Here is a 22,087-nt window from a genome sequence, read left to right on the forward strand (position 1 = left end):
GGTTACATGGTGGAGGGGAGGTTATGTGGCTGTGCCTGAAAGCTGCTTGACATCCTCCCAGATATACAGTATTTTTACTTTATTTCTGTCAGTTTGTCATATCAATTCTCTATATTATAATATTAATTACTATTTAAAGTTATTCTGGAGCCAAGACACCTAGTGGATGCCTGTCCTGTCTTCCTGATGTTTCTAAACTTGTTTAGTTGTTTGTGTAACATGTTTGTTTTTTAAGTTTTCCCCTCAAGAGAGGGTATAAAAACACATACGGTGTTGATCCTGTAGTGATTGTAAAGCCCCTTTGGGTTATCTAAAAAAGCCTCTGCTCATCGCCCCAGCGTCCGACCACATGAGTGTTATTTCAGCTGAATGGGATCAGCAGCTGGGTTCCAGCCACTTTTGGGAAGTCTACAGACGAGGGTGGCTGTTGTTGATGCCAAAAGTATATGGTTTTGTTTGACAATTACACCTGTATCATGGATGATTTAAACAATAAAACTGTTTTCCTGATCATTGTTCATTTCTATTAAAGTTAATATTTGGGCACATACAGACTATCCAGATTTGATTGTTATTCAACAGTTTTTGTATGATAAAAAGAGTCTGAAAATGCAGCAGCTTCTTTTTCTAATGATAGTGTGGGGGAAAAAAACATAAATGTCTGGAGGGTTTGAGTTGAATAAGATGGAAATTCATATTTTCCATCTTCCAGCCTTTTGATAAGCTCACAAAAAAAAGAAATCTCTTCCCCCTCCAGCTCAGAGAGAGACAACAGATGATGTGTCTACCAGCGCTTTACAAAACAATGATAAGGGAAGAAGCTGCTAAACGTCCGTGCTTTGCTGGAACGTTTTTTTTAAGTCACGATAACTGCTCATTTAGTCATAAGTCCATGACTATGGTGATGTATTTTTCACCCACAACTTCTTAAATGAGCTTGAAATAATGAAGCAAACTTGTTGACTTTTGGTCTCTTGGTGGTTTCTGAGAACACATGACATACCCTAATCTGTCTGACTTCCCCTGCTGTCTGCTCTCAGCACTTAATCTAAAGCAGCAGCAGCCACACACACTTCACGATCCAGGCTGACTGCATGCTGGATTACATGCACTCCTCATAGGTCTTTGTGGAATTAAAAACAATGTGGTGAAGCTGGAGCCCTGAAGGAGGCTGCAAGTCACGGGCTGTCTGACAAACTAACTCGGGGAGTCACAGTCATGCTAACGCTCCTTGAAGGCGTCTCTCCAGCCTCTGGCCACCAAACATCTCAGATTAGCCGTTAAATGATCTGACCGTGGGATTCATTAAAGGAGGGCTGTGTTCACAAACACCATGCTCCTTTAGTGACGCTGCGAGGCTTGTCGTCACATGCACCGTATACATAAACACAGATGGTTTTCAATACATTGCTGCTCATTCAAGTCCTATTTACTGTGATGAATTTAATCAGATGGATTTTCCCAGTTTTTTCATAAAAGGAATGAAAAGTTGTTGTGTTGCTTCATAACAGATGAAGTTAGAAAAACTCTGAGAAAACACTCAACACAGTCAGACTTCTGTTAAATATAAATATTAGTAAGTAAAAACTGTTAAAATAGCAGAATAAACTAGTGCTAAATTGTTTGAATTTGCAGTGTATTTATCATGTTTCTATCTTTTTATCCTACCAAAGCAAAACTAATTCTCCATTACATGAATAAACTTTTTTTTTAAAGCAGCAAAAGGTCTGATTCGCACTTGAAAGGAGACAGAGACATGGGGTAATATATAATATATATAATATAATATAAATTAAGAACAGAAAATAAGGATTGTTTCAATAAAAAAAAGGTAAAAACTGACAAAACATAAACTGATAAAATGACAAAAACTGCAAAGATATTCTACTTAAATTAAAATACTTTGTCCATGTTTAATTTTCAGAGTCTCATATTGTACTTTTTAGATTTTTTTAAAATGTCCTAGTTTTATTTTTGTTGCTTTCTTACAACTTCATCCCTTTAACTGTGTGTTCATAGTGAGTTTATGTATGCACTATTACACACTAAAGCACATTCCTTGTATGTGTAAACACACTTGGCAATACACCTGATTCTGACCACTCTTTGAGACTTAAGACACTTAAGATCCACTTATTATTTTTATGTTCTGGAAATTTAATCATGGCCTTCTTTGTCAGATAAAACTTACTGACGTGTCATCAAGTGACTTCAGTATGACGCACTGTTCAAGTGACAATATGTGATGGTTTAATGATGAGATTATAACCCCTGTCCCTTTGTTAGCTCACGTGATGATGCCTGCTGAGGCTCCACTCACTGATGAAGGTCATGGGATGCAATTGAAAGCACCACATATGATATATTCAATGTTTCAGTTGTTTTAACCGTGATTTAAGTTATCTACACATCTGTTGAATAACTTCTCTTTATGATATAATATCTCTATTATATATATTTTTCTCATACTGCCTGTGCTGCAGTACCTCTTTTCACCCTCTGTCTGAAACCAGAGCCCAGTCTGCTCTGATTGGTTAGCTGGCCGGTTTTTGATTGGTCAACCACTTAGAGATATCCCAGGTGCGAGTGTTCCATAGTGATGTCGCTATGTTAAGGAAGTAAAAAAAAGCAGTCCAACGGAGGCGTTTCAGGTAGGGGGAAGTGTGTGTGAGAGAAACCCCCTCTGGAGGGAACACAGGGATTTAAACCTTTGCAGACCATTTACATGCACACAAACCTATTTACTTAGTCTCAGTTCTAAGCTGAATTTTGTTTGGAAACTTGCTCAGTCAAAACAAGCTGTTTTGAGGATGTTATATGGGGCTTTAGAAAGACTAGGATTTTAAAACTATTTTATTGTATTATTTATTTATAGTAAACGTACTTCTTGTACGTTTATAATAAATAAAATTTAACTTTATTTTAACATTATTTACATTTTATGGACTATAGATTAATAAAAGAAATCAGTGAAAAAAATAAAAATGAAATCAAAGGCTCGAAACCTTGAGGTAGGAATGCTATGTATGATATTATTTTAATCGCTATATGTACATTTCTTTTTTCTTCTTTTCATTTTTGGTATGTTGTTTTTGTTCCATTGTGGGTGGCTGTATTGGATTTCTACCTTCATACTTGAAATCATTTTTTGTATGTTGTAGAGCTTGTCTATCCTGAAGTGTGTAGTTATATCCCATTGACACTTGAGTTCACTCACCAGAGGTCTCCAATCTGCTTTGCTTTTTACCTTGTCGGTATAAATCGTTTGTTATTATTGATTTAGTTGATTAAATTAAATAATAAATCCCCAAAAATAACAAAGGCTTGTCTTTCAAAGGTTGAGATTGACTCCTTTTGCTTAATTGGAATTATTAAAGAGTAATCAAAAACATCATAAGCTATTTTAACATGATGTGTTGCAGACCATTGAACTGAAGAGTACCCTGACTGTTCTTTGTGTGTGTTGTGTTCATGTGTGTTACTTACGTTGGCCAGGTAGTCCCTCTCCCAGGCTCTGCTGAACCCACAGTCCTTCCTCTCTCCGCTCAGCGCAGTCAGAGTTGCTACTTTGGCCCGGACCTCCAGCATGTCAGAGGGGGGGATGTTCTTCACGATCTGCCTCGCCCACCACCTGACAACAAGGGATGGCAACAACACAGAGGGTCAGGTGGTTTGGAATACAACATCATGGGTGCAACTGAGAACCATAGAGTAGGAGGAAAGCCTCAAGATTGTGGGGGGGGGGGAACATAAAAACTCACACACAGAGAATCAATCACGTTATTCTGCAACGATTAAAAAACTAGGCCAATTTTGTTTTGGTGTAAGTTAGATTCAGCTTGTCATTGCTAGTACTGAGACAACCAAATGCAATTCGCAACCAACCACAAAGTGCAAAAGAACCAGTGAAGTGCAGCGTTATGTATAGTATAATATAAGTAAATAGATAGAAATAACACAGTATGAACAGTATTCATGGGTATAAACACTTTAAATAGAGTTTTATAAATAAATAAGTAAAAGGACTAATGTGCAAGTCAGTATAGAAATTATAGCCAATTAATAGTTTAACTCATTTCCAGCCGAAATGGCACAAAATAACGTATTCAGAGATGTCCTGTTTTTTTTATCATAAAAAGTGAAAATCTTTTGGTTTTTGGACTGGAAAAATAACACATTTCAAGACATTACCTTGGACTTTGAGAGATTTTTTACACAATTTCTGACATTTTATTGATCAAATTATGGATCATGAAAATAATCAGCAGATTAATAAGTAATAAAAAATAATTGCTAGGTTCTGTCCTGGCAAATGTGTGTTTTACAAGTAGATGGGAAGACTGATGCCACTCTTGGCTAAAATGAAGCTACCACCAGGGGTGGAAGGCAGAATGGAAACAGTTTCCCTGGCTCTGTCCAAAAGTAACAAAAGCTACCTACCAGCACCTCTATGGTTCACTAATGAACATGTTACATTTTACACATTTTATCTGGATGATAAAAAGTGTAAAAACAGGGGCCATTATGTGCTGAAACATTTCTGTTTGCAGTCGTTATGCTAAGCTAAACTAGGCTAAGTTAAGCTAACTGTAGTTTCATGTTTATCGTAAAAAACAACAACACTATCTCTTAAAACTATTAGGTCAAGGTTTCAAAACATATTTATGCTTACATTTGACACAAGTGGATTTATTAAGTGTTGCTTGTTCAAAGTAAAATAGGTCTTCTTCAGGGTTTTTGTTCAGCCCTTCTTCCCCCACCGGTGTCTAGACTCCACCCTGCCTGCTCATGGCATCTCTACCCCGTAGTAATTATTTCATTATTAGCGATGGAGTCTAATTTCCAAAGAATCCCACACTTCATTCTAATGTGCACAATGTCTCTACATTTGTTTTGACTCTTAAGTGAAGTCCCTCCTGATTGAGATGCTGTGTGAGCTGTATTGATGGGAACCTGACCTGCGGTGCAGCATGACGGTGTTGTTGTGAAACTGGGACAGTGCTGCAGGCGGGGTCGGCCACTCCACGCTCTTCCCGTAGTCTGCCATGGTGCGCACATTAGCGAACCTCCTCTCAACCTCCCAGAAGTGGGCCTTCACCTTGTAGCGCTTAAAGCAGCCCATGATGGCGTAGATGGCCCTCATTCGTCGGCACCTCATACGAGCCAGAGCCCCACGCCACACCTTTTAGAGTTTAAAAAAAGAAGAGATGGACGTGTTGATGACAGAATCAGGAGAGGAGAGACAAGAGAGTCCCACTGAGCTCTTGCTCAAGTTATAGAGCCACACTTCTCTGAAAAGACGACAAAGTAGGTCAAAGTAGGAAAGAGAAAGGAGAGGGAGTTTCATTGAGCAAGTAAAGTAATTGACTATAATGTAACTGGATCTCATTAATTATCATAATTATTGCTACAGGAAATTAGAATTGGAGCTGGCAGATGAATTTCAGTCAAGCATAACCAGAGGCCACATATTCATGAGGCTTTGAGACACAGTGAACTGCGTTTGAAGGTAATGACGATAACGCTGTGGGTGATTAATGCTGGTCATATGATGAGCTGCACTTAATTTACATTGGTGATCTCTGTTAATAAAAGGAATGTCACATTAAGCCATTCCTATCAATTTGCATAATGTGGACAATAACATATTGACTTTTCAAATCGTTTTGAGGCTGAGGATGAATATACTAAGAGCAACGGTGATGCTAACATTGCTAGAATCATTTAAGTCATGTACAGAGAAAAAAAAAGAAAAAATTCACAAATAAAAATCTTGTATCAAATAAGAGATAGTAAACATGATTTATGATGAATTTGTTTTTTTCAAGGATAGAAAAAGAGGAGAATTAATGCATAATATAATTATTTTATTGTCCAAAAAGTAAAGTAAAGCGAGGAAATGCAAACGTATAAAACGTTTACAGTAACAGCTTTAAATTACCTACTTAAAAACACCATACGGAACGGAAGTAAGACATCAAGTACAATTAATAGTATCAGTAAAAAATAAATGATTACAAAATAATAAATAAAATCTGGTTTTATTGTCATTTAAGAAGGGTTAGGTATCAGTCAAAAATAAAACATTTTAATTAGCACGAGTAGTAGGTATGGTTTTAGTTTGATAAAATACAAAAAAGTGAATAGAAGTTTTTCCTACTCGATAATAAATAAAAAAATACTATCTTGGCTGCTGAGAGTTTTCTGTATATATTTTTTAATATAACATGTTTGAAATAAAATCTAAATGAAATATCAAAGTTATATAAAACTACTATTTCTGACCTTCTGCAGGAAAAGCACCAGGATGGGGATGAGGGCAGCTCTCTCCTGCTCCAGAGAGTAGAGAGAGCGCGGCGACCGCACAAACAGCTTGGTGTGTCCGTACGCCACGTCGTCCTGGAAACCGTGCTGGGTGACGATGGCCTCCACCGCCTCTCTGTCCGTCGCCATCAGGTGGTTCGGCCAGGTGTACTCGCACGTCATTTTATACCTGAAAAACAAGAAAGAGGAAATGAAGGCTTACAGTACGAGGACCACAGTGTTGTTCTGTGAAGGTGGGACTATTGTTACTATAACTGAGAGGTTTTGATTGTCCTGTAAAAATATTTTCAGTTGTTTTAGTTAAAGGCTCACTTGTTTATATATGTTTGTTTATATATTTATCATATCTATTCAGTTTATGGAAAAATGTTTACAATTTCTGGTCTGGAGATTTGCAAGGTTTAATACAATAATTCACAAAGATCAAATAGACAATATGCAAGCAATACAGAATTATGACATACTAATTCTTTACATATATATAAAGAAAAAGGTTGCTGTGCTGGTCAAAGGGGATTCAATTAAAATAGAAAAGCAATGGTAAAAAAATTAATAATAATGATTCCATTCATTTATGGCACAAAATTGTTTCGTTGTACTAGCTACACAAAGAAATTACAGAACCTTAACGACTTGAGTCTTATTGCAAAGACACATTCTTTCAAAACCTCTACCAAGCGGCTGCAAAGTATAAAATAAGAAATGGTTTACTTTTATATGGTTTTCCACTCTCTAAGACTGCTTAAAATATGATGTATCAAAATAGGAGGCTCCAACAAAAGACGCCATAAAGTGTAGGATCTACTATATCGCTTCTGGATTTATATGAAAAACTAAAAGCCAGGGTAACATCATTTCATCTTAAATTAATGGACTACTATTAAGATATAAGTAATTTTTTCTCAGTCATCCATGAAGACAGCTTTAGTCATTATAAGCATTAGAAAAGTGATTTGATTTTACTCGACTATTTAAATGTGCTGTACTTTTTTATCCTTTTAGAGTTTGATGATTCGGTTGGAAACATTGTTATTTACTGTTAAGTGTTACTTGCAATCTTCAACTTAAGTAAAATAATGTTAACTTTTACGAAGTAAAATTCAATCATAGTAAGAAGGAGTACTGGAAAGTTTGGTACGTATACATAGCTGGTTTTACAGTGAGCTGCTGAAGTAAATCAAAAACACAGGTTTTGTTCGTTTTAAAGATCATCACTTACCGCTGCAGGACGCGAGCGTAATGTTGCCTGTAGGCGAAGCCTGCTCTGCGCACCATCACATTCTCAATCAGTCCCAGGTAGGCCACCTGGTGCTGGCAGCGAGCGTCGTCAAACAGCACCGGAGACTTCATCTCGTTGGGCTTGATGCACCGCACATAGTAAGGCTCCTGAAAGACAAGACAGAAGAAATGGAGGTCAATCCTCAGCTGACTTTGATCCGGTTCTGTTGGGCTGCAGCACTGATGAGAGCGAGATCATCTACAACTGCCTGTTTGTTTGTTCTAGTATTTACTTCCCAGGAGGGATCAGTGAAGTATCACTTCATCACATTACTGCAGCTAGCTTGAGCAATTATGTACAGAAAGATATACTGTACCACTGCAGTAAAACAGAGAATGCATTTAAAAGCAAATATTTTTGTGTTATATTAACATTGTTTACAAAAGTATTATTATATTACTAAATATTTATACGGGTGTCATTGATTTAGATTTGTATTGATGTATCAATGCTTCTTTTCAAAAATGTATATTAATATTTTTACTACATTTCTATCCTTTCATTTTTTAGGAGGGTTATTCTTGTGTCTTTTACATAATGTCGGTATATATGGAAAAGATACATGGCAATACGATGTTTCAATTCTTAAAAAATGATGCTAAAAACAAAACAACCTACTTTCAGAACACTCCGAGTCAGTGTGGGTAAGATTGTTGCAAAAAAAAAGGTAGATTTTTGTATGTATCATGTACCTCATCACTTCTAGGTTCATCACTGTGCGAATAAACAAACTACCCTGACTAACACAGAGCCACAGCCGAACTGTTGAACTGAGTTCATTGACCTTAATCAGACTGGCAGAATATTTCCGCAGACGCTACAGTGAGCAGCTGAGCCTCATAACACATCCAGCACATCTAGTTATTAACAGCACATTTAACTGCCAATATAAACCTTGAAAACGATAAAAGCTTCACTGTGGAGTAACGTCCAGACGCCTGCAACTTGTCAGAGATCTCTGAGGGACAGAGACTATGGGTGTCATGGTCGATGAAAGCTGAAAACGGTGGAATAAAGTGAACACTTTCTGCTCCCTGACACTAACGTCCATCATCCCAAAGATGCCTGCGATTCTGCGCCCCCAGATTCAACTCGTTTTGGCATAGATTGAGGAGAGGAGTCAGTTAATGGGAGCAGATGAAGTGGGCAGAATGGGCACAGGTGCTTCTGTTTGGCAGACGAGGAAAACATCCGCTCTTTCATCGTGACCTGAAGGTTGCCAGGGGAGTTTCCTTTCCATTTTACCTCTGCCACACCAAGACGAGACGCTACAGCATCCTGACAGCAGCTCGCCCCAAAATAACAGCAAGAAATGTCAGACTTCAGTCAGGGGGATGAGGCCAGGTGAGGTGAGCGGCACATTTTGTGGAGCAGCACCACCTCCCTCTCGACAACACGTCAACTCCACAGGCAGCCTGACAGGATGAGGACAAGCGCCCTACAAAAACTGTTACTCCCTGACACCAAAACAGCACGTTGCTATGTATACATGTTCCTGCTGGACAGCTGCATACTGCCTCTCGCTCCATTTTTTGTCATTCACAGTGACAGGCCGTCCTCCCAGAAGAGACATCGCACATTGGCAGCCTCAGAAGAGTGGGTGACTCACACAGGCTTTAGAGAGCAGAAAAGGGAAACTGGTGCAGAGCATCTTCCTGAAGATGACAGCAGTGTAAACTAGGGAGGAGATCTACGCTCAACGCTAAAAACTACAACTCTTTAATAAAGATATCACAACATCAAACACCGGTTCGGACTTATAAGCTCTTTCTTCCCCGTAGAAGGTAAAACATTTGGCAAAGTCTCGTGGCCTTTCAATGAACTGCAGATGTTTGGCTCTTCCACATATTCTTCACTGCTCAGCCCCAGCCACTACCACATGTTTTTACCGAATCCAACAACAAAAACAAAGCTCAAAAAACAGTCAGGACAAGTGAAGCTTACTTAGCAGCTAAACAAGACACCTATATCAAGTGTTAGCTAGCGGGTCAGCCCACAATGTGGTGTCACCATATCAACAACAGAACGTGCGGTTGCTACAAAACAAAGCTAGAAAAGAAATCAAACCACAGTACCTGGGTGTGTAGCCTACTTAACAGCTAAACACGACAGCTATATGAAATGTTAGCAAAGCTGTTGAGATAGCTGCGGTTTCCTAGCTTGAATACAAATATGTAAGAAGCTGTTAGTTGTCTATATCTTGAAAATGTATATATTTTTTATCTTGACAATTCATTTGTAAGGATTAAGAGGACAGAGGAAACCATTTCTGCCAAGCTAACTAGCCTAGCAGAACTGACATCGCAGCTACCACCTTCAAGCTACCTTTAAATCAATTTCAAGTTATAACATTGTATACATTTTCTGTAAATATGTATAATCTAAACAAAGACTTTTTGTAAAACATTTAGGCCCAAAAAGAAAGTAAAATGGCTCTGTGCTAGGTGGCAGTTTCCGGCATTTTTATTGATTTCTTACTTTTTTAATAACGAAAATTTTCTGAATTTGGATTTAATAAAGTATATCTTATCTTAGTAAGCAGATTATGATATGAGATATTGATCATGTAGGCAAAATAAATGTTTGTTGGAGGTAAAATAATCAGCTTAAAAAGGCAAAAAATGATGGCATTACAAACTTTATCTGTAACACTGTGTCCGTGCCAGATAGAAAACTGTAAAGCCTTTTTTCTCAACTTTACAGATTCCCTAGTAACTGCGCTCTGCCTTAAGAGAGCCTGTTGGCTGTTCTCTATACTTCAGAAATAAGTATCTTTAATCAGTCTAAATACGGCAAATGCCAACCACAGCCTCCCTCGGGGGTGAAACGGAAGGGAACAGGAAGTCAATCTTAAGCTGAAGTCACTGACCTTGCAGCCCAGTTTATCCACCAAAGCCACAATGGAGTTCTTGAAAAGGGTGGCTGCAGTCAGAGGTCGCTTTGTGACCTCTGTGATGCTCAGCTGACCATCTGGCCACATCTCCTTCAGGACTGGGTTGGCACTACGAGACACAGCGAAAGGGGAGCAAAGAAATGGGGCAAAAAACGTCATTAACTTTGTAATAGGGTAGTGATGGCAAGAAACTCATCATACACTTAACCCAGTTAACTGAATTGTCAAGAGCATCGTGATGTTTGGCACCTGTTGTATATGAGACGCTTGAAATCTTGGAAAAGCAGGTCCTTATTTTTGTCCAAAAAGCCCTCGACGGAATATCTGTAATAGATATAGGGGGAGAATTTGAGAGTTATCATAGTAATCATAAAACAAAGTAGCTGAAAAGGAGGAGGGGAGCATCAAGGAAAAAGCATTTGAAGTGAATTGGTCAGAATATGATGTCAGTTTAAAGGCCTATCAGACAGAAACTAACAATAACTTATTTTCAGTACCCGTTAAAGGACTCCACTCCCTGCTACGAATGATTCATGGTCCTCAGGCTGGAGGATTAGAACAACACTCGGGCCGCTTAGACAATTTACAAATTAGGAACATGGTCAAATTTTCCCCCACGGCTCACGTTTTAGAGGGAACAAACTAACTACGAACTAATCTGTGTGTCTATTTTTTTAACTGCTCAGTTGGTTTTAGTGAGGCATCAGCAGGGGGTCACTGGCGCACTGTAACGGTTATATAAGCCATGCAGCCTCGGGGGTAGAAGGCTGCTGTAGTGTAGTGCCTCAAATGCACTTCTACCCTCTCATCACTTGTTCACCATGTAACAACAAGGATTTGCTGAAGTTGCATCCAGGTATTTAAATTCCTATTTAGTCCTCAAGTTACATAAATTAAATGTGCTTATCCAGAGTTCCCACACCTTTTTAATTCTATCAAACTTAAGGTGTTTTTAAGGCACCCCTGTGACTTTTCTTGTGGCCCTAATGTGTTCATTTTCAGGTCCATATTTGTATTTTTTCCTCTACTGGGACATGTTTCCATGCTTTAACGTTCAAAAAGCTCTTTATTTTTCTCATACTGCCTGTGCTGCTGCACCTCTTTTCACCCTCTGTCTGAAACCAGAGCCCAGTCTGCTCTGATTGGTTAGCTGGCCGGCTCTGTTGTGATTGGTAAACTGCTCAGAGATGTCAGACAGGGGGAATGTGTGGGAGGGAAACACAGGGATTTTAGCCTTTGCAGACCATTTGCATTGCCAAAAAGTTATATTACACACTACAGGGAAGGGACAAACCCTAATAAAGACCTATTTAAAAAAACTAGCAAATTATTCAGACCATCAGTTAAAACACAATAAATATCTTTCAATATATTGTACTTTAAATCATTCCCAGTTCTCAGAGTATTTGCAGTCCACGGCTCTCCTGCACAGGGTCTCTTGCTCTCCTCTTGGCAGTCTCTCCCTTGCTGCAACAACACCACCATTAAGCTTTATGCAAATTAATTTGCAATGACGTTGCCAATGCGCAGAGGAGAGTGTAGGAGTGATGATAGAAAAAGAGTTGGCAACGCTGCACAGGACACACTGCATTTTGTTGTTCACGGCTTTAAATTGAGCTTTTTTTACCCGGGAGATCGTAACCGGTGGTGGAAAGAATGGCAAAGCGAAAGCAAGTAAAAATTCTGTATAATATATCCTTAAGAATAAAATGTAATGCCTTTTGATGAACCGCAATCTTTTAGCTCTTCCACATAGTCTTCACTGCTCAGCCCTAGGAAAACTGTACTGTGTACTGACTTGAGTTACTGTAGGCCTACTTTTACCTATGCAGTAGTTCACACACACACACACACACACACACACACACACACACACACACACACACACACACACACACACACACACACACACACACACACACACACACACACACACACACACACACACACACACACACACACACACACGTCCTTAACTCTGCATCCCCCCTCTATAACAAACAGACACAGAGCATGTTACATGAGGCCTGCATTTCCCTGACTGTGTCCTGACTCCAACATCTGGAGGCAGAGAAGCGAGGTCCTGGCTGTGACAGATGTGTTCCCTGGGTTCACGGGCGGCCAGACCACCTGACCAAAATCCCGGGAACCTCGCCGCAGAGAGACAGGGTGTGAAAAGAGGAGAGAGATAGAGAGAGAGAGAGAGAGAGAGAGAGAGAGAGAGAGAGAGAGAGAGAGAGAGAGAGAGAGAGAGAGAGAGAGAGAAGTCAGAACAACAAAAAAACAAGCCACAGGGCACATTTACAAGGACAGGACAGGAGAGGACAGGACAGATGAAGGCAGCTGCTCTCCAGAGACAGGAGCATGATGTAGAGGAAAGTATATTAAAGTATGAAGGTCAAGGGCTGTACAGGAATCAGACTGTGAAGGGTAAACAGAGCTGACACATGCCTAAAATATCCCTTTTCTAAGAATTCATTCCCATAAGCTGTTTGCATGGTTAATAAAAATGAATATTCCTCTAATAATCCAGCACATATGCACCCGTGCATGCTCGGATTAACGTAAAACACCCCCATGACGTACATCCTACAGCTTCACACTTTACATAACTGAAATTTCCTTCCTTTTTAAATCCATGTTGTCAAACAGTGTTTTGTTTTTGTAAAGTAGGTGTGTTCCCTCCTTTTTTTCTTTTAAAAACCGGCAAGTGTTTTGCAAACTGCAGGGAAACCCTCGTAAGACATATTCTCTAAATACGCAGTATAGATGTCCTAGAACACTCATAAAAGCTGGATATTATAAACATATCCTGCTGTCTTAATTGAAAAAATTCAAATTAAATACTCTACTTAAATGATCTTAATTTAAAACAGAAAGATTAGAACATTGTTCACATAGTCACAGAGAGATCCAGGCAGTAAAAGATGTGAGATTTCTCGGTATATAAAGTTGTGCAGTGAGGCAATATGATATATATCGTATAGCTGATGAAAGTGCTGCATGTGCAGTTTGGAATACTGCAGGGATTTAAAATGTGGATGGCAAAGAGAGTCAGGTGAGGGTTGCAGTACAGAGGCAGGAGGGGGGGGAAAAGCAGTTAAGGGAAGGAGGAGGCAGCGAAGTAGGTCAAAGCTGGGGATGGTGGTGGTGTTTTGAGAGTGGAGGGTGGGGGGCGAGAAGGATGAGCGTTAATTTAACCAGAGTGGATTTAGATGGGGAGGGACGAGACAGGGGCTGATGGGGGGCCGGGGCCACCAGGAAGCGATATACGAGGGGAGACATGAGGCAGGGTGATGGGAGCAGCCCTCTGTCAGCACACCACAGCTCTGATGTAGCTTGTTAGTAGTGAACTGTACTTTTGTATTTTGTAAAACATTAAATAAGCATTACTTAATCAAGGTTTAAGCATTTTGACATATAGATTTTAAATAAAAACACATCAGGAGCTTTTAAAATATGATGCATTATAAGGGGTTAATGACCCAAAACAGTGGTGGAGTATTCAGATCCTTCACTTCAGTAAAAGTACTTATACCAAACTATGAAAATGCAGTGATAATAAAAAGTACTGCATTAAAAATGTGGTAATTTATACAAGATATGTAAGTACAATCAGAAATTATTTTCTTAAAAGAAAAAGTACTCAATGCATTTATTATGATTTCAACATTTCTAAAAATGTGAATTGTGACTACTACTACTAAATTAAACAAACAGATTGATCTTTTTTGTAAATTGATGGAAGGATTTGAGATAATGTAAGCACTGAACTCATTGTGATGTATAACAGATACAGTCGTTTTCAGACATTTTAATATACATATACTGCACATGATCTGAATACCATACAAGGGGAGTGCAGTTATGCATGACTATCACAGAGCAGTGATTGTCTGTGAATAGTTTTGAGCTTGGCTGAAGTTGCTCTGTGTTTCGTGTGTACGATGTCGTGTTATCCTGGATTTCCCCGAGTCACAAACCCTCAACACACCCTACTCCTTGATTACTGCTGCAGCTACATCTCTCGGAGCCAAATCCATCTCAACTGCCAACTCCACAACCCCTCCTCTTTTCGTGTTCCCGTGACATATGAAGGTCCTTCCCCTCTCTAAATTGAGGGCAGTCCACGTGAGCAGCAGGGACTTTCTGAAATCAAAAGCAATGACGAGTGACTTGCTGGCCAGGAGCCTCGTCTGACCACTGTGTGACGTTTAAATCCAGGGAGCGCATTAAGGAAGCTGTATGATCTCTAGTGTGTAAATCATGAACTAAACAACATCTTACGTTCACAAAAATGATTGTACTTTCAGAATGGGATGAAATCTAAAATGATTTAAATGCATATATTGAATAAATAGCACTTTAATTATTTGATGATTAAATCAAGCCCATAAATTCTGTTTTTGTGGCTTTGTCTTTTTTTGAATCCCCTACCAAATCTCAGAAAGGCAAAAACATTCACAGAGAGGATCTTTAAAATGTGAAACTAAATTGAGAAGGGATGCTTGAAATTAGATTTGTTATGTCTAATCTGATATAAACACATGCTGCTGGTGTGTTTGGGAATATCAGCAAATTATCTTCCATTTGATCTGACATTTGCATCACAGCCACAGATCAGATCTTTCTTTTAACAAGATATGTTATGTGTTGCAAGTCGAGGAAATGCGTCAAAGTGTCACCAGCCATAGAATAAAGGGAATAATGAAAACAAAGAATGAGTCATGAAATGTTAAAAATCAAAGCTGCAATAGATGACATATTATTGTAGCCCTTGATGTTAGCACTGCAAGGCCTCCCTCGACAGAAAGCAAAGGGATTTTTCCATTGGATTTCAGAATATTGCAGAAAATAAGTCTCTGTTGTAAACAGACGTTTATAATACGTTTTTTCAGCAGGATAATCTCAATCAATCTCATATTGACAACATTATTTAGGTAAATGTAGGTGCAATCAACAGAAGTAAAAAGCTAACGTTAGGCTATAAAGGAACTACATCACGGCCACATGGCTGCAGAGCACCACGGCTAAGCTAAAGGCGGCTAACGTTCAGCATGATGGTGTTCAGTAGTCTCATTAGCCACTTGTTAGCATCTGCCGTTTTGAATCATCTAAAACTCAAAGTGTCTTAAGCTTGTATTAACCATATCTCAAAAATGGACTTCAAGACGAGGGTATTAGTCTCATTTCGCCATTGCTGTTTTATGACACTTATAGAAGCTTTAGACATTCACCAGTGGGGTATTTACTGACGTACTTTATGTCAGAGTACAAAACGTGAAAATCTCCTTGGCTTGTGTTAACCAGTTTTTTCTTTCAGGCATCTAACAAAAAACACTTCATCCCTGCACCACTCCACACGGCACGTTCTAAATACAGTAGATGTGACCACTGAGGGTGTGCAGTGAACATACATGAGAGGATTACGCCTCTAAAGGCCATGTGTGTTGATCATGCCTTGGTGTGCCTGGCTGCAAGTCAGTGCATAAACTGAATGTATGTGGGTGAACAGTTTTCATGTTTTTTCACATGGGTGGATTGTACAGGACAGATAAGGCCTAAAATAAGCACATACACATCTGGATGACATCATAAACCTATTTGATAGGTTGTAACGTCGGTTGTATAGAGCAGTGATTCTTAAACTAGGGGTCGCGACCCCAAACGGGGTCGGCAAAAACTTCCGTGGGGTCGCAAAATTATTTGTTACTTCAGTCGGAAATTAGCTGTTATAACACCTGGTGAAACAACGAAAAATAAAATGTCAATACAATGAAAATCTGCCTTTTTCTCATTCCTACACGCTGTTAAGAGGGAGAGAGAGAGAGAAAAAAAAAAGTTGCCCAGCTTTAAATGGCGTTTCGAATCGTTTATTGGTCCTATGATAGAAACAATGTAACAATCTGCGCCCACTGTTCAAACTCAATTTCTTCCCGGTTTTTTTACAATACGTCATAGTTAACTCGCCACGTTACTAGCCACGTTTGTGATACTAGCCACTTTTTTAGCCACTAGCCTAGTTATAACTTTCATCAAAAATGGACAGGTGGCTGCTAAAAAACAATGATTTGAGCTCAGAAGTGCCATCTACCTCCAGTTGTGCACCTACTCCTCCGCGATCCTCAGATGGGACAAGTTTGGCCGGTGGTGAGAATAAAAAAGACCCACCAACGAGGCGTCGCCGATACCTGAAAGAATTTCTTAAATATGGATTCACGTGCCAGGTAAAACATGAGCTCGACCACCCACAGTGTGTTATTTGCGGCGATGTTCTGGCACATGAAAGTTTAAAGCCCACAAAAATGAGACGACATCTCGAAAGCCGACATCCAGATGATGCTCAGAAACCCATGACATTTTTTTTACGAAAAGAAGCTGCGCTGCATGGGCAAAAGACCGTTGTGCATAGCCAAGCTACTGTGCCCACCAAAGCCTTGGCAGCGTCATACAAAGTGGCCCACCTTGTAGCCAAAGCACAAAAGCCACACACAATTGCTGAAAGCCTCATCCTTCCTGCAGCAATTGCGATGACCACAGCAATGCATGGTGAAAAGATCGCAAGTGTGCTTAAACAGATTCCCCTCTCCAATGATACCATGTCCAAACGCATTAACGACATCGCTAATGATATGAAATGCCAGCTCATCGAGAGAGTGAAAAACAGCCGGTTTTCTTTGCAGTTAGACGAGTCTACTGACTTGACTAATGTAGCCCATTTAATGGTTTTCATTCGCTACAGTCATGACGGGAAACTGCATGAGGACATGCTGTGCTGCTCTCCGATGGAAGGAAGATGTACTGGTGGAGACATTTTTAACTGTCTTAATGGTTGGATGGAGGAGACAGGCCTGGATTGGGATAAATGCATAAGCATATGCACTGACGGTGCCGGGGCTATGATGGGAAAACACAAAGGGCTGAAAGCCAAGGTCCTTAGCGTTGCACCACATGTCAAGTTCACACACTGCATTATCCATAGGGAGGCCCTGGCATCCAAGACACTTGAACCCGAGCTTAACAATGTTCTTCAAACAGCAATCCAAATAGTGAATTCGATCAAATCGCGCCCTTTAAATTCACGACTCTTCGCCCTTCTCTGCCAGGAAATGGGGTCTGCACATGAATCCCTTCTTTTTCATTCAGAGGTAAGGTGGCTTTCACGGGGCAAAGTTCTTACACGCCTGTTCGAGTTGCGAAGCGAGGTGCGCACCTTCCTCTCAGACGTGCATTCCCCTCTTGCAGACCATCTCACTGACTCGAGATGGTTATCACGTCTTGCATACCTGGCGTGCATATTTGACAAATTAAATAGTCTCAACCTGTCACTACAAGGCCCCAGCACAAACATCCTGACCCTCTCAGACAAAGTGAATGCTTTCACAAAAAAATTGCAGCGTTGGGCAGCCCGTGCAGAGAGTGGGGACTTTGAAATGTTCTCGGAGCTGCACGACTTTTTGGAGAGTGACATGAATGCCAATTCATTGAAAGAGTCAATAACCTGTCATCTTCGTAGTCTCCTCGACAAATTCAATAAGTATTTCCTCACGGAGAATGTAGAGCCTTTTGACTGGGTACGACAACCATTCACCAACTGCTCCTCAAACAACCTGCCATCTGAGCTCGAGGATGCGCTGATTGAGCTGTCCAGCGACCGCACATTGCAGGCGTCGTTTGCCTCAAAAACTCTAGATGAATTCTGGCTGTCAGTTGTGCAGGAATACCCCGGGTTGTCCAAGGCTGCCATGGACATCCTCACGCCGTTTGGATCAACCTATCTGTGCGAAAAGACATTTTCGTCCCTGGCCTACATAAAGAACAAATACAGATGTCGTCTCAACAGCATGGAGGAGAATCTTCGTGTTGCTGTGAGCAGCATCGATCCCCGAATTGACCTGCTATGCTCGCGGAAGCAGGCCCATCCTTCTCATTGACATGGCGTCCGTATAAGAGGAAGTGAGATCGTTCCAATCATACACACTCTCTGTTGACTCTTGACTCCCGTTTGATTTGGACATTTGTTTCATTGCTTTGTTTGTTCCAGTTCTTGTTTGCGTTAATAAATTGTTGCCGCCCAGGCCTTTTCTTACACATTGCCTATTTGTTTTTGCTTGATTGACAGTCGTTACCATGGGTTTGCAATGCATAACGTTGTCCTGGCAACGCGATTTACAGCCCGCCCCCAAACAACCAAACTGCAGATGGCATTGCTGTTTCTTTCAAAATGTATGACTATCACTCAAATCATTGGAGACGCAAACTCGTAAATTAATTCACACAAAATCGTTCCTTTTCCATAAAATAATCGTCATACATTGTTAATTTGTTTGGATTGGAACAAAAAATCGGTTGCTACGGAAACGTGACGTCACACTTACACACTTTTGGGAAAGTGGGGTCACCAAACCTCTCCAGTTTTTTTTGTGGGGTCGTCAGACAAAAAGTTTAAGAACCACTGGTATAGAGCAAACTGACAAGACTACTTTCTTAGTACGAGCTGATCCAGATTTACTTCGGTTATGACGTCATATTGGAAATGTGGGCTGGCTTTACATTGAACTCCTGGCAACGTTCCACCCACGTGACACGTCCCAACCTATCGTCCGCAATATACAGTCGCGAACTGAATCCCCTACGCAGCTCCTCTGTGTGTCTGTGTGTCTGTGCAGGATGTCTGCAGGAGGGACTTAGAGTTGTTGTTTATATAATACATATAATGTCTCTGTTCTAGTGGTAAACACTGAGAAGTGTTTCAGAAATAATGGTGGATGTGGTTTGGAACATAATATGGGGTTTAATCACGGCAGCAATTAGCTGAGTTTCTTCCTTAGAAACTTTTCTCTTCAGAGGAGAGATCATGATGCTCCAAAGGGGCGTGGCCAGCTTCAGCTCAGCTCAAATTTAAAGCGACAGTCACAGAATCAGCACTTCAGGATCCGGGCTGAAATAGAGGGGGATGAGGCATGCTGCAATGGGGGATCTGTTTGGTATTTTGAGACAAGTTTTGTATAGATATTACCCTACAATATAGTGTTCAAATATAGCTTAATAGGAGACCTTTAAACAAAGTCGATCCCATACAGATGTGTGGCTGCTACAGGAGCACAAGCAATCCTTTCTCATCGTAGGGATGAGCAATATATTGATATTATATGGATATTACATGGAGACTGGATACTGCTTATGTTTATTTTTGTATCATTTGATCCTATTATGACCTACATAGTGCCTTTTCTAGGTTTTAAAGGCTGATTATCATCAGTGATGCACTTCCGTGGAACTACCAACATTTTCTAGCTGTTCTATTATTTCTCTTGTCCCATTAATTTATTATATCCACATTACTGATGATTCTTTTTTCAAAATAAAGCATGAATAGTCAACACTACAACTAATAATGATATTGAGCTTTTGATCAAACATATTGTGATATTTGGTTTTCTCCATATCATCCAGCCTTATGTTATGACACTTCAGAATAGAAAAAGGGATTTTCATGTCCTGAACCTCACTGATAAGCTCAATTTTTGAATGTGTTGTTAATATGGGATCTACAATAACTTCTGATCAATATGCTGTCACTTTGAGCCCAGCGCCAACACCCCCACTGGAATGCCTCTATGAATTCCCCCACGGCTGCCAGTGTCACATACTGACCTCTCTAATAAGATTGTTTAGCTTATACTCATGAACTCTGCAAAACAGCCGGTCACTACTCCAGCCACAGCCTGGCCCCGGGGCCGAAGCAGACCAATGTGAACTAGTGAGAGACTCACGTGACGTCTCCGGCATAGTGGCGAATACGGAACTGTTTCTGAAAGTCCATGGTTTTGTCCGTAGGGCTGAGCTGGAAATGAGAAGGGGACACTGTAAATATCACACACAATATATTACAAACCTTTACAGTGTACAGCTTTCAGAGGAGGGGATGACTGCTGTTTGAAACACTTGCTATGGTCTCGCGTAATGCAAACTAATTAAGATACTCTGCTCTCTACTGACTGCAACACAAAACTGCAGCTGCATTATAGTACATTTAAAAGTTACACTGCACTTTAAAAGGGACTGATTGTTTTTACCTGTTCACTTCAACATGAAAATTATCCGAAAACCAGCTTCTTTTTGAAAAAAACGGAAATACGACTTCAATGTTTCTCTTTCGCAAATCTATCGTCAAAGCACCTTGAAACCATGATTTCCTCCATTTGAGTCTGAAGAGGATATTGCATCAACATATCTCAACTTCCTGCTGAGTAACGTTACAACCACACTTTTAGAGATCCCTTATGCATCATTTCAGATTCATGCAGATGTTAATGTAGGTAGAGAGTGTATTTCTTAAAAATTCTTCTGAAAATTCATATGGGAAGCAGGTATATATATCTTGACTGATGGTGTTGTGATGTGTTCTCACCTTGCGGGAGGTGTAGTGGGGGTGCTGGGCCAGCTTTGTGTCCATGCTCTCCAGGCAGACCGTGTCGGTGACTTTACCGACAGTGAGGCAAGCTTCGTCCAGAATGGAGATGATGCCTTTGTGGGGCTGCTCCACCAGATCCACAATGATCTGGTTGTTGAAGTAATCAATCTGTGGATGAACAGTGGATGAAGTTTATGAATAATCTAGTTTTGGTCAAGTGCTGGCTCACAGGCTGTAAGGGCTGTAAGGGTCTCATTTGCGCCAAATTCTACCGACAAAAATATTTCTTTAATAGCAATTTCTCACATCAGAAAAATTGCTTAAAGATAAACTTGTATTTATCAGAAGGAAATAGTTCTGCATGATCCATGCTGCATCAAAACTGTAGGCTTTCTAAAATATAGTTATGAGATTTTTGTAGAATAATCAACAGTAATGTGGATATGATGTCTAAGTGTGTAAAGGAGAATAATAGAATAGACCTAACAGTCTGGTAAGCTGTATTATAGCTTTTACTGTAATGTAGCCTTTAAAAACCTGAAAGAGACACTTGTGCTATATTACGATATCCCGAATAAAAAATCCATACATTGTCTAGCCCTAAAGCAAAGTGACAAAGAGCGTAAATACAAAAAATAAGATTATCAGTTGGCAAAAGCTAATTGTTATTATACCAGAAACGGTTTTGTAATGGTTAGTCTAATACATATAACAGGTGAGTATCAGGTGCACTTCCAAATAAAAACGTGCCAAAAATGGAACAGTTCATAATTAAATTTTAAAATATCTGGCAATTTTGTAAAAATAAAATAGTTTATACTTTGTACTTATGTGATTATTACAATAATAATATTTGTATTCTGTGTGACATGGCACGACTTGCATACATGTTGTTGTTGTTGTTGTTGTTGTTGTGCGTGCGTGCGTGTTCTCACATGTTGCCAGGTGATGCCCTCTCTCTGGTACTCTCCCTGCTCCTGTCTGAGGATCAGCTCGATGAATAGCTGCTGCAGCTTCTCGTTGCAGTAGTTGATGCAGAACTGTTCAAAACTGCAACCAGAACAGAAACCTGAGCAACAGCAACAACAACTCTACACACACTCCTGACATCACAACATTAACCCCTGAAGCCATATCAAATATGTGTTTTTCTACTTATTCTAAGAAATGTGTC

At 39.9% G+C, this 22,087-nt stretch overlaps 1 protein-coding gene across 4 annotated transcripts in view; it reads right to left on the bottom strand.

The window, feature by feature from the left end:
* myo1g (myosin IG) overlaps window positions 1-22,087 on the bottom strand; it is a 57,711-nt gene that overhangs the window by 22,270 nt on the left and 13,354 nt on the right. For all 4 annotated transcript variants that reach the window (XM_063899266.1, XM_063899268.1, XM_063899267.1 and 1 more), the window contains 9 exons: window positions 21,849-21,963; window positions 20,911-21,081; window positions 20,273-20,343; window positions 10,746-10,820; window positions 10,473-10,605; window positions 7,544-7,710; window positions 6,286-6,493; window positions 4,959-5,182; window positions 3,487-3,631 (listed from right to left, as the gene is read on the bottom strand). In XM_063899266.1, the coding sequence (XP_063755336.1) occupies window positions 3,487-3,631; window positions 4,959-5,182; window positions 6,286-6,493; window positions 7,544-7,710; window positions 10,473-10,605; window positions 10,746-10,820; window positions 20,273-20,343; window positions 20,911-21,081; window positions 21,849-21,963 (1,309 nt within the window). The remainder of the gene's footprint in view (window positions 1-3,486; window positions 3,632-4,958; window positions 5,183-6,285; window positions 6,494-7,543; window positions 7,711-10,472; window positions 10,606-10,745; window positions 10,821-20,272; window positions 20,344-20,910; window positions 21,082-21,848; window positions 21,964-22,087) is intronic.

This window comes from Eleginops maclovinus, chromosome 13 (assembly GCF_036324505.1).
Source record: "Eleginops maclovinus isolate JMC-PN-2008 ecotype Puerto Natales chromosome 13, JC_Emac_rtc_rv5, whole genome shotgun sequence".
NCBI lineage: Eukaryota > Metazoa > Chordata > Actinopteri > Perciformes > Eleginopidae > Eleginops > Eleginops maclovinus.